This window comes from Protopterus annectens, chromosome 3.part0 (assembly GCF_019279795.1).
Source record: "Protopterus annectens isolate FY-2018-M chromosome 3.part0, PAN1.0, whole genome shotgun sequence".
Classification (NCBI taxonomy): domain Eukaryota; kingdom Metazoa; phylum Chordata; order Ceratodontiformes; family Protopteridae; genus Protopterus; species Protopterus annectens.
The window spans coordinates 1,864,479,210-1,864,491,958 of NC_056731.1; the positions used below are offsets into that span (position 1 = coordinate 1,864,479,210).

Consider the following 12,749-nt stretch of genomic DNA (forward strand, 5'->3'; position numbering starts at 1 on the left):
ACATAATTTTTTGTTTAAGCAGTCCAATAATATGCTGTTGATATTTTAACATATGAAATAGGCAGTTTAAAGCCCTGATTGCCAAGGTTGCAGAAGTATAAACCTTTTTACTCCATCTATCCAGCGCCCTGGAGTCTCTATCAGAAGGAGTAGGATTTTTAGCAGAAGAAGCCTTAATGCCCTTAGGCCCCTGAGAAATGGTTTCAGGATCTGCAACAGGATTTTTGAAAAGGAAATTGTGGGACTCAGGAACCCTGTAGTATCTGTCAAGTTTAGTAGGAGCTGGAGGCAGGAAATCAGGGGCCATACTGGATTCCGAAAACACATCATCAACAATGTCTAGTACAGGAGATATAGCCAAAGGCCTATGCTGAGGTTGTTGTTGTTGTGTCTTTCGGCTTTTCCCGGTTAGGGATCGCCGCAGCGGAACTCTGTTTCGCTAATGATTGGTAGTTGATTTTTACGTGCCGAGTTACCAGCCCTGATGCACAACCTTCAACAAAGGTACGCCCATTCACAAATGTCTCCACGCAGAAGATGCTCTAGCTGAGAATCGAACCGGACAGCGTCTGACTGTGAGGCGACAACGCTACCGCAGCACCACCACCGCACTGAGGTAGAAGAAGAAAATCCCTAAGCCTCTTTTTTGAATCAGAAAATTCCTGACTTTCCAAGTGGAAATGCTCCCTTAAGGTATGTAAAGTTTTCCCAAAAGAAAAGTCCTCAGGGGGGAAAGCAGAGGGAATGGAATCCTCTGTATCAGAATCCTCATAAGTAGGTATGGACAAATCCAGGTCATTAGAAGAATCAGAAGAAACAGAGTCCTGATCAGAAGATTCATAGTCAAGCTCAGCCCAAGGCCTCTTTGAAGGGGGGGGGGGTGACTATCCCTGATTAGATAAATTAGATCTTCAGCAATTTTGATCATATGTTTTTTAGGCATAGGGGCCTGAACATGTGGCCTGGGCGTTGTTCTTTTAGACACAGATTGAGATTTAGGCCTTAGTACTGAAGGTGGAGTCAGTTTAATATGCAAGTCTGTAGGCCTGAATACACCCTCAGAACCCGGTGCCTGCACAGTGGCTCCAGACCCATCCAAGGTACAGACATCTGCGGATTCCATAGGTGAAGTATCTTGCAGCTTACCGGACTCCGAATGGGTCTCAGTAGAGGCCTGCGAGTCAGAAGTAGCGGGTATCAGGTGCTGCGAAACACCTCACTGAGCACCGGCGAACTGTCGACTGGCTTAGGAGAAGCGTTGTTGGCCGTTTTGGACCTCGACGGCCTGTCTCTGTCTTTATCTTTGCTTTTTTCGAAATCCCAGTAATTGGATGGCTAACCAACGTCATTTCTGGATAATTAAACCGAGAACTGAAATATTTAGAGGCAAAAATGTACCAACAACAGATAGTGCGCTGATTAAATAAAGCACAAAACCGACAGCAAGCTACACCGTGGTCAGGGCCTAGGCAAGGAATACAGTACAAATGAAAATCTTTATGAGGTATTTACTTTCCACAAGTAATGCAATTATTAACTTTTACTGACATCAGTAAGGAGCAAGAAAAAGTTTCCCCAATCGGGTACTTAGCTTTAAGTTGAAGACTTTGGTTCTGAAACTCGAAAGCGAAAATTTCAGGAGTCGGCCGACTGGCACTTGCGAACTTGCTTCTGCTTCGGGCACCACACGGCAAGAAAGACTGATGTAATTCATAGGTTCATAGGCTGGTACTAGGCTATCAGCCCTAGGGCCTATACAAGCCTAGCCATAACAATTCCCTGGCTATTTCTTCCCAGCGTCGGCTGCATGTTTTATACCCCTGATGACCTGACGTCATGGAAGAAGGGACAGCAACCGATGCATGACCCAAGACTTTATCAGGCCGACTGAGGGCAACCTGCCAGCAGATTACCCAAATGTAATGACTGCAACAGTGAAACATGAAGAAAGTACAGTTTTGTACCTACCATAAATGTAGATGTTCAAAGATCCACATTGCTGCAGTCCTTACACTTGGGTAGTCCGCTGTCCTCGGTCGGCCCGAATATCAAAGTATAAGGCTGACGTCGGTCAAGGCGCATTAGACTGACATCAGGGCGTCAGGGTACAAATGCGCATGACCGACGTCATATCCTCAGTCTTTTCTTGCCCCAGATGTCAGAAGACCCTAACAAGAAAGGTCAAAAACCCAAAGACAACAAACAACCAACCAACCACCCTAGCACTAATAATATGTACAATATATACAATATACACAATATTTACAATCCAACCCACACAACCGCCTCTAACTACAGAGGGGAAGGAGGGAGGGTAAATTGGACTGCAGCAATGTGGATCTTCGAACATCTACATTTATGGTAGGTACAAAACTGTACTATGTTCTTCATCTCACATTGCTGCAGTCCTTACACTTGGGTAGAATCCCAAAGCAGAGGTAAGGGAGGATGGCACAACTATAAATTAGCAGGGGCTGCCAAAATGCCCTGTAAAATAGCAGTGGCAAAACTAGCCCTAGATTTAGAGTAAAGTGGAAGATGATAATGCTTAGAGAAAGTATGCACTGAACTCCAGGTAGCTGCCTCCAAGATATCTTTAGTTGCCACCCCCCTTAAAAAAGCTGTTGAAGTGGCAGTAGCCCTAGTGGAATGAGGCCTAATCCCAGCTGGAACCTCCTTGCCATGATGGGAATAACAGAAAGCAATGCAACACAAAGTATGATAATCTCTATGCGGTATCTGTTTCCCACAAGAAATACAGTTATTCACTTTTTCTGACATCCGGTAAACCACTGAGGCAAGAAAAAACTAAAATATTCCCCAACGGGGTACTTAGCCAACTTTGACTCGGTCTGAAACTCCGAATTGAAAATTTCAGAGCGAACGGCACTTGCAACGCTGCTTCTGCATCGGACCATGCGGCAAAAAAGACTGAGGATATGACGTCGGTCATGCGCATTTGTACCCTGACGCCCTGATGTCAGTCTAATGCGCCTTGACCGACGTCAGTCTTATACTTTGATATTCGGGCCGACCGAGGACAGCGGACTACCCAAGTGTAAGGACTGCAGCAATGTGAGATGAAGAACATCATCCTGAAGTGCCTTTTTTTATCACACATAATTGCCATTTACAAGGTGCGAAAGGCAAGATAAACCAACTTTTTATTTTTTTTGTAAACATGCTATCACAACAAGTAAAGTACAGTTTTGTACCTACCATAAATGTAGATGTTTGAGTGTATACCCTGCTGCAGTCATCACACTCGGGTTGTCCTGCCTTCAGGCGGTCCCGAATTCCAAAGTCTTGGTCCGGCGTCGGTTGCTGTCACTTCTTCCCTGACGTCAGTGTGCCAGGGGTATAAGAGGCATCCAACGCCATTTTCTTCAGTTTTTCTTGCCCCAGAAGTCAGGTGCCCCCCCAAAAGGTGGTCAGAAGATAGTACCAATAATAAAAGTTTAGCACAAATAATAAAAGTTTAGCACAAACAAAACATCCCTCCAGCTATACGCAAATACACCACAAAGTTTGTAACAGATTTTAAGGTATTGAAAAGCTTTAGTTAGATCAGAGGGGATGGAGGGAGGGTAACCTGGACTGCAGCAGGGTATACACTCGAACATCTACATTTATGGTAGGTACAAAACTGCACTATGTTCATCGTGTTACCCTGCTGCAGTCATCACACTTGGGTAGAATCCCAAAGCTAAGGATGGGAGCTGGAGTCAAACAGGGTTAGAGGAGGCTAGAAGGCCCTGCAAAACTGCAGTGGCGAAGCCAGCTCTAGTCTTAGAGTAAAGTGGTAAGTGATAGTGTTTGGTGAAGGTGTGTACTGAACTCCAAGTTGCAGCTTCCAGAATATCCTTGGTTGGCACCCCCCTGAGGAAGGCTGTACATGTAGCTGCTGCCCTGGTAGAGTGGGGCCTTATGCTAGCAGGAACTGGTTTTCCATGATGGGTGTAGAAAAAATGTATGCAATGTCCTATCCCATTTGGAAATGGTCTGTTTTGAGATAGCCTTTCCTTGTGATGCTGTAGCATAGGATACAAAAAGCTGGTCAGATTTTCTGAAAACCTTAGTTTTATCCAAGTAGTAACGTAGTTGCCTGTGAATGCCCAAGGAATGCAGGAGTCTTTCTCCTTTGTTCTATGGATTTGGAAAGAAGGTGGGTAAATGGATGGTTTGATTTAGAGCCACACTGGATACCACCTTTGGCATAAAGGAGGGGTTAGTTCGTAGAGAAACTCTGTCTTGATGAAAAATGAGGAAAGGCTCTACTGCCATTAGTGCCTGTAGCTTTGAGACTCTTCTGGCTGAAGTAATTTCTAGCAGTAGGGCAGTCTTCCATGATATAAACTTTAAGTCAGCTGAGAAAGCTGGCTCAAAAGGTGGTAGCGTTAGTTTTTCCAGAAGAAAATTGAGGTCCCAAGTAGGTGTTGACGCTATCCTGGGAGGCCTAATGTTTTTGGCCCCTCTGAGATACTGCCTTAGAAGTGGATGTGAAAATAAGGGAGGATCCGTGTTGTAGTGAGCTGAAATAGCTGAGGCGTGGATTTTAATAGATGAAAAAGAAAGTCCTTTGTGTAACATCTCAGTTAAATATTGTAGAATCTGAGGTATGTCCGACTGAAGGGTATTTTGGCCTTTAGCTTGGTTCCAGGCGCAAAATCTTTTACATTTGTCTGAGTAGGCTTTCCTGGTGCTGGGCCTCCTGGCCTCCAGAATAACATCCATAACAGCTTGTGAAAGCGGAGCTGGCTGGTTGCTTAGGTGATTTGCCATGCAGCCAAATTTAAGGTTTTGAGCTGGCTGTGTAGTATCTGACTGCCTTGCTGTGTGAGCAGATGAGGAATTTGTGGTGTCGAGTAGGCTTTCCTGGTGCTGGGCCTCCTGGCCTCCAGAATAACATCCATAACAGCTTGTGAAAGAGGAGCTGGCTGGTTGCTTAGGTGATCTGCCATGCAGCCAAATTTAAGGTTTTGAGCTGGCTGTGTAGTATCTGACTGCCTTGCTGTGTGAGCAGATGAGGAATTTGTGGTAAAATCCATGGTGGGCCCTGGGCCATGTTCCTTAATAGTGGGTACCAGTGCTGGCGTGGCCAGTCTGGGGCAATGAGTATCATTCGGGGTCTCTCCATCCTGACTTTCAGCAGCACCTTTGTGAGAAGGGGCAATGGAGGGAAGGCATATACTGTTAGCATTTTCCAACTGAATGAGAGTGCGTCCACTTTCCAAGCTTGATGGTGAAAAGTCCTTGTGCAAAATTTTGATAGCTGATACTTTTGGGGGTTGGAAAACAGGTCTATGTCTGGGCGCCCCCATTTTTGAGTTATCATTGCAAATACTTGTGGATCCAGTTTCCACTTGTGGGGATCCATGATGTTTCTGCTTAGGTCGTCTGCCAATGTGTTCTTTTTTCCTGGCAGGAATTGAGCTTGTAATTGAACTTGTTAAGCCAGTGCTGTGTCCCACAAGGACATTGCTTGCCTGCATAGAGGGTAGGAGTGTGTACCCCCTTGTCTGTTTATGTACCACATTACTGTGGTGTTGTCTGTCCTTATTATAAGCTATCCTGGATGTAAGAGGTCCTTGAAGGCTGTCAGGGCATTCTGTACAGTTAGCATTTCTTTTTGATTGATGTGCAGATTCCTTTGATCTGCAGTCCATATGCCTTGAACGCACCGTCCTGCCATGTGTGCCCCCCCAAGCATAGTCCGATGCATTTGTTGTCATAGTTTGCCTGGCTGGGGGTAAGGTGAAAGGCTGACCCTTGTTGAGGTGACATGCCTGTGACCACCATAGAAACTCCTGTTGAAGGCAGGGAATGAGAGGTATCATTATTTCCAAGCTGTGGCTGTGTTGAGTCCATACGCTTTTTAGGTACCATTGTAATTTTCCTCATATGCAGTTTTGCAAATGGTATTAGTAGTATGCAAGATGCCATGAAGCCCAAGACCTGCAGAATTTTTCTTGCAGGGAGTTGGGTCTCTGTTGCCATTGTTTTGAAGTATTGAGTTAGTTGTAGCTGTTTGTCTGGCGTCAGATAAGCCATCTGGGCCATTGTATTCAAGCTGGCACCCAGGAATGTCATATTTTGTGAGGGCACTAGTTTTGATTTCTTTTCGTTTACTGTGTACCCTAGGCAACTTAAAAGGTGTTTTACAAAAGCCAGATGCTTTAAGAGAATGTCCTTGCTTTCTGTTTGGATGAGGCAGTCATCCAGGTATGGGTATATTTGAATTCCTCTTTGTCTGCAGTATGCAATTACTGGTGCCAGGCATTTTGTGAAGACTCTGAGTGCAGTAGATAAGCCAAAGGGCAGTGCAGAGAATTGTTAATGGGTTGAACCTGCAATGAAACGGAGGTATCTTCTGCAATTTTGTCTGATAGGGACATGCGGGTATGCCTCCTTGAGGTCCAACGTTACTAGCCAAGCTTTCTTGCCCAACATGGGAAGAAGCTGCTGTAGTGTTAGCATCTTGAATTTGGGTACTTGCAAGAAGGTGTTTAGAATTGAAAGGTCCAGAATGGGTCTCCAAGCATTGTCCTTTCTGGGGTCTAGAAAGAGCTTTGAGTAAAATCTTTGGCCTTGCTCCTGAGTAGGTACCAGTTGAATGGCTCTCATGTCCATGAGAGCTGTAATTTGTTTTTGTGCTTCTGCCCATTGATTTTGTGGCAGGTTTGGCATTCCTTTTATCCTTGGCAAGGTGTGGAAATGGAATCTGTATCCTTGTGAGATAATGTCTAGGACCCATTTGTTCTTTGTGACGATGCGCCAGTTGTCTGTAAAAAATGTTATTTTCCTCCCAAGGGAGCTGCCAAGAGAGTTTTGCTCGGCAGTTTGAGGTTTAAGTCATTGTGTTTGCCTTCTAGTAGTTTGGGACCTGTCTTCTCCTCCCTTCTGTGTTGCAGTGCCCCATTGGCGAGGTTTGTAAGGGATTTGTGCTTGTCCTCTGCCCCTTGGGTGCCTGTATTTACCCCTCTGCGGTCTGTCAGAAGCTGGAAAGGACCAATTTTTTGTTGGCCAATTTCTGTTGAAGCGTGGGGGTTGTATCTGTAAGAAATCTTTGACCGTCTGCATAGATTTTGCCTTATCCTCCATTTTCTTTAAAACCTCTTCTGCTTTAACCCCAAATAAGACATCCTGCTGTAAGGGTGCATCTAGTAACTTTGCTTTAACATGATCAGGCAGAGTTTGTTCCTTTAACCAAGCATGCCTACGTATAACAGACCCAGTAACAGCTGCTCTACAGGAAGCTTCCAAGGAATCAAATCCACATTGTAAAGTATGTTTGCCCACCTGTTCAGCTGCATGCAACAGATCCTGCATTTCCTTGAATTCAGACTGTTGAAGGTGCGTGCTCATTTTTTGTTTTATTTGAGACATTAGGAATTGCTGGTATTTAAACATGTGAAATTGACAATTTAGTGCTCTCATAGCTAGAGTAGCTGAGGTGTAAACCTTCTTTCCCCACCTATCTAGTGCTCTGGAGTCCCTTTCAGAGGGTACAGGATTTTTAGCCATAGAAGCCTTAGCCCCTTTGGCACCCTGGGAGATTGTCTCTGGGTCAGCAACAGGGCTTTTGTAAAGGAATTTGTGTGAGTCAAGCACTCTATAACATCTATCTGGTTTGGCTGGAGCAGGAGGCAGAGAATCTGGATTTAGACTAGATTCTAAGTAAACATCATCCACAATGTCTAAAACTGGAGGGATAGCAAGTGGTCTGTGCTGGGGGAGTAAAAGAAACTCTCGGAGCCTTTTCTTTGAGTCGGAGTAGTCCTGACCTTCCCAGTGGAAATGTTCCCTCATGGCATGTAAGGTTTCCCCAAAGGAATAGTCTTCAGGGGGAGAAGCTGAGGGAATGGAATCTTCAGCATCAGAATCTTCATAAGGGGGAAAGGAGTAATCCTGTTCCTCAGAGGAGCCTGAGGAAACAGACATTTGATCAGATGAGGCATAATCCTCCTCTTGTCTAGGCCTTTTGTCGGGGGGGGGGGTTGGGAACCCCTGATTAAAGAAATCAAATCTTCAGCCATTTTAAGCATCTGTTTCTTAGGCATGGGGCCTTGAACTGGAGACTGATGTGCAGTCTTTTTTGGTTTTAGAGGAGTCTTAAGCTTAGCATAAGATTTTATGGTGAGAGTAGTCGGTCTGAAGACACCTTCTGAAACCGAAGGTGTTTCCACAGCACCGGCTTCTCCTTCTGCAATGTCGTCGGTAGGACCTAAAGAAAATAGCTGTGTCGGCCTAGAACTCTCTGCTTGAGAATCCGAAGCGGTCTGGGGTTCCAATTCTGCAGTCGGCAGGGGCTGCGTAGGTGCCTCACTGAAAACTGGAGAACCGGCGACCAGCCCAGCCGAGGCCTCAGAGTCTGGCTTGGATCTAGGCTGCCTGTCTTTATCTTTGCGTTTTTTATGCACGCCGGTAGTCGGTTGCTCCGACGGCATAGTGTAATTAAATTTCCTACCGAAGTAGTGTCATGCGAAATCAAAGCGTCGCTTTATAGTTCGCTTATTGAACCTAGCACAAAACTGACAACCAGTGACGTCGTGGTCTGGGCCTACGCAAGGTATACAAAAAGAATGAAAGTCCTTATGAGGTATTTGCTTCCCACAAGAAATGCAATTATTAACTTTTTCTGACATTGGACTGAGGCAAGAAAAGGTTCCCCAATGGGGTACTTAGCTTTGAAGACTTCGGACTGAAATTCGATTCGAAAATCTCAGGTGTCGGCCGACCGGCACTTGCGAACTGCTTCTGCTTCGGGCACCGCGCGGCAAGAAAGACTGAAGAAAATGGCGTCGGATGCTTCTTATATACCCCTGGCGCACTGACGTCAGGGAAGAAGCGACAGCAACCGACGTCGGACCAAGACTTTGGAATTCAGACCGACTGCGGGACCGCCTGACGGCAGGATAACCAGAGTGTGATGACTGCAGCAGGGCAACACAATGAACATCTTTAAATTCACACACAATCAGCAAAAACGTTCTTCCACTAACATCAAAGAACCAATGATTAACAAGAAAGGGAAGAAAGGAAGATACCAACAATAGTATTCCCAAGAATTACCTCAGAGGGTAAAGGGCGGGAATTACCAACGAAGGTAAGGTAAAGAATACCGAGATTGGTAATGGCACTAGAGAGATATCTATATCTATATATATATATATATATATATATATATATATATATATATATATACACACACAAAGCATTTTTAAAGAAAACCGGTAGCTATTATGAAAACAGATAAGGGTTTAATCAAGAAATAAACACTTAGCTGAGAGTGAATGGTTTGACACGTCCTCACAAGTAGGTGGCAAACGAGATCTGGGGTAATGGGGAGACAGGCACTATGGGCAATCTTAGCTTGAGAGTTTTTTGGCTGACACGAGCTTGGTACGGCACTGACTCCGAGGATGGAACTGATAACCCATCAGTAAGGAATGAATGAAGATTAACAACATCAGATCGACTATTAAAAAAGAAACCATAACGCATGAAAAAAAATCTTTAAAATGCTTTTTTTCTTTTATAAGCATATGTAAACTCATGGTACTATGTAATGTGTGAAGTTAATACAGGTGATAAAAATGAATTAGAATCTATCTGAAGATATTTAATTACAGACACTTTGCTGATCAATCAAATGGACAATGAAGGGTTAAACAGATAAAAGCTGGGTTCAATAAAAATGTGTAGCATATTTAGGAATATACATTCTGAAAAATCTAGATTCTATTATAAAAAAATAATTATAATACAGTAATTGATGAAATCAAAACAATAATCAATACACAGATACTTAATTTTTCGCCTTTGAAGACAGACTAATCTTAATAAAAATATTATTACTCAGAATATCATACATTATTCAGACTAATGTAAAAACAACAATAAAAAAATTCTTCTAAATGTCTTATGTCATCCATCAAATACCCTATGCAATTCAAATTAGGACATAGAATAAGGAAGAAATGGATTTCCCAAGACAGAAAGTTATACGCTAGTCTCAATTCTACTGTCTAGATAACCATTATGATAGCCAATGATAGCCAGTGGATTAACAGAATTCCCAATTTCTGGACGTATAATCACAGTACTCTTTAGTGTCGGCTACAGCAAGAAAAATTATCACCTCCAGCCTTTACTGAATTCTTTAACTTAGCCATGTTTGCATGTAACAAAGAAATGTGTTCTATTACTCTTGAGAACAAATTTATTTATTGACATCTGTTAACTGGGAAGTCTGTCTGGGCAAACAGCACCCATTTTCAGCAGAGGCCCAGGAAGAATAGCTCTGCATATAACACAAGGCAATATATTGCACAGTACAAACAGATGCAGCTCACAATTGTGGGTACAAGATATATAAAAACATTTACAGTATATAGAATGATAACAATGAATAGATGCAATTTTATATATGTCAATTACAACATCAGTAACATGAAATCAAGAGGAAGAACAGCAATTATAGGTAAGGTGTTGAAGTAAAACATTACGGTTATGAACAGGACAGGACAGAGCAGGAAGAATAAGTGTGGGAAATATTCCAAATTTTAAATAATGGAAAAGACTGAAACTGTTATTAGAAAGTATTAATGAAAATGCTAACTAAAACAGATAAAGAAAGCATGAAAAATGTTATGCAATAAGTGGGATTAAGTTACACCCTTATCGGATATTTGTAAATATTATAAATAGTTATGCTTTTATTTTAAGAAACATTTTTCTCTGGAAAAAAGTGAACTGAGATAAGTTAATTCACCACACAGAATAAGGCAGCTTATGACTACCTGATTTGAATGGATACTTTAGAGCTCTGGCGTTAAGGTTCATAAGGTTAGAATTAAGGTGGAAAAAAATGATTAAGGAAATTGGGAGGGGGTTCAAGAAATAAGGACAGAACAGGAGTTTGGAAGCAGGCTCTTAAGAAGAACAGCAACCATACAGAATATTATATTTATAAGGTAGCAGAAAATATTAAAAAAATAAGCTTGTGCGGGAATGCAGAAAGAGGTGACTGAAAGCAGGGTTACAGAAAGTAGACAATAAGGGGCTGGAATTTACTGGAGAAATTTAGAAAAAGAATCAAGGTATTGGGAACAAATAACAAGGGGGGAAAGGGTAACAGGGCTGAGCGTAAGCAGCAGTCTGGACTACAGGTTAGAGACTCCTTTCCCAATCCCCCTCACCTCCTGAGTTTGTCGTTCTTCACACGAGACATTAAACTGGGGTCGCATCTGACTGAATTGGTGGCAGCTCATGTGCTTATAAGAGATCACATGGCACCTATCATAAAGAGTTGGAGAATGCCTTGGCCAAATTTACCCTAGCTGTATAAATACAGCATTGGGTCTCACCTGAAAAGAGGCCACTAGCCTAATGAGACTAACCTGGTCAACAAAACAATAAATAACAAATAAATGAGCTCTTCCCATGTATGTATGGATGCATGGACCAATCAGTTTAAGGCATGAATCTTCTGGCTACATACCTTAAACCACTGGCCTGTACATGTACAAGTTTAATTTTACTAAAAGTGATGGAACAACTTAATTGGGTCAGTGAAGATGTGAAAAAGTGACGTTCAGGAGAAAGAAATTATGGCTTGAAGGATACAAGTGAGCAAATGATTATGGGATGATTTCATGAAGTCTGAAGCACTGACACCACTTTGTAATGAATGCTTCCACCACTAAGAAAATGGTAACTGTAAATGTAACTAGACTAACATAGTGTACAAAGTCTCACACAACTCACGCTTTTTAGGTAACTGCATTGACAAAAGAACATTTGTGCATTGTGCAGAGCACAGCCATTACAACAGATACCTGCACAGTGTTCGGCAGGAGTTTGACCTGGGATCACTCTTCACCATGGCAAAGCAGTTGCAAAAATGTACTCTTAACTTTGTGGTATGCTCTGCTAACTGCAAATATGTAAATGTATGAGGGCTCTAACCGAATAAAACAAACTGAAACCGAAGTCACTGACATTTAAAGGCTCGCTTTTAATGAGACAAAGCTAGAAAATAATCACTACAATGACAATAACATAAAAATGGCAACGCATTTTATTCAGATGGGCATAAGGAAGGTATCAATGTAATTTGTACTCACCCACGTGGTTCATACAAATCTGCTAACTGAAACAAAATGTCAACTTCCATTGGTGTCACCTGGCCAAATTTCTGTGCAACAAGAACAAATTCCTCTGCAAAGACACAAACATAATGGTTCAGACTCAAGTGTTCTCTTCACCTAACTTCAAAAATATACATATGTACACAGATTCAAAATGAAGACAAAACAGGTCTTAACAGGTAACAGGGATACCTTACTAAAAAGATACAACACCTAAATAATATGTCCTACATGGAATGACACAAAGCCCTGTCACTATACTCAGTAGCTGACACACTGCTAAGAGGTGACCTGTGTCTGGCATACAATGCATCTTCTGACCCAATAATGACAGACCTACTGCATGTCAGCAAGTCAAATGGCAGCATAAATAGTCTAAAAATCTAAACGTCTTCTGCAACATCAGCATAACGGTTTGGAGGGAAGGGTATATCCCGCAGGGGATGCTGCTGCTCCGGAGTAGACTCCCCATCCATGCAAAACAAAGCTCATTCCTGTTCATAGTCAAGTGCAACTTGGATCTAGGAATGAGTAACAGAAAATTGACCCCATGACTGTCACATTGTACTACTACTGGACAGAGGCAGCTTCTAAATG

The 12,749-nt window shown here is 42.7% G+C and overlaps 1 protein-coding gene across 2 annotated transcripts in view; it reads right to left on the reverse strand.

Annotated features, from left to right (window-relative positions):
- Positions 1-12,749, reverse strand: part of SLC25A13 (solute carrier family 25 member 13) — a 1,915,284-nt gene that overhangs the window by 541,466 nt on the left and 1,361,069 nt on the right. For both annotated transcript variants that reach the window (XM_044065927.1, XM_044065926.1), the window contains exon 8: positions 12,129-12,222. In XM_044065927.1, the coding sequence (XP_043921862.1) occupies positions 12,129-12,222 (94 nt within the window). The remainder of the gene's footprint in view (positions 1-12,128; positions 12,223-12,749) is intronic.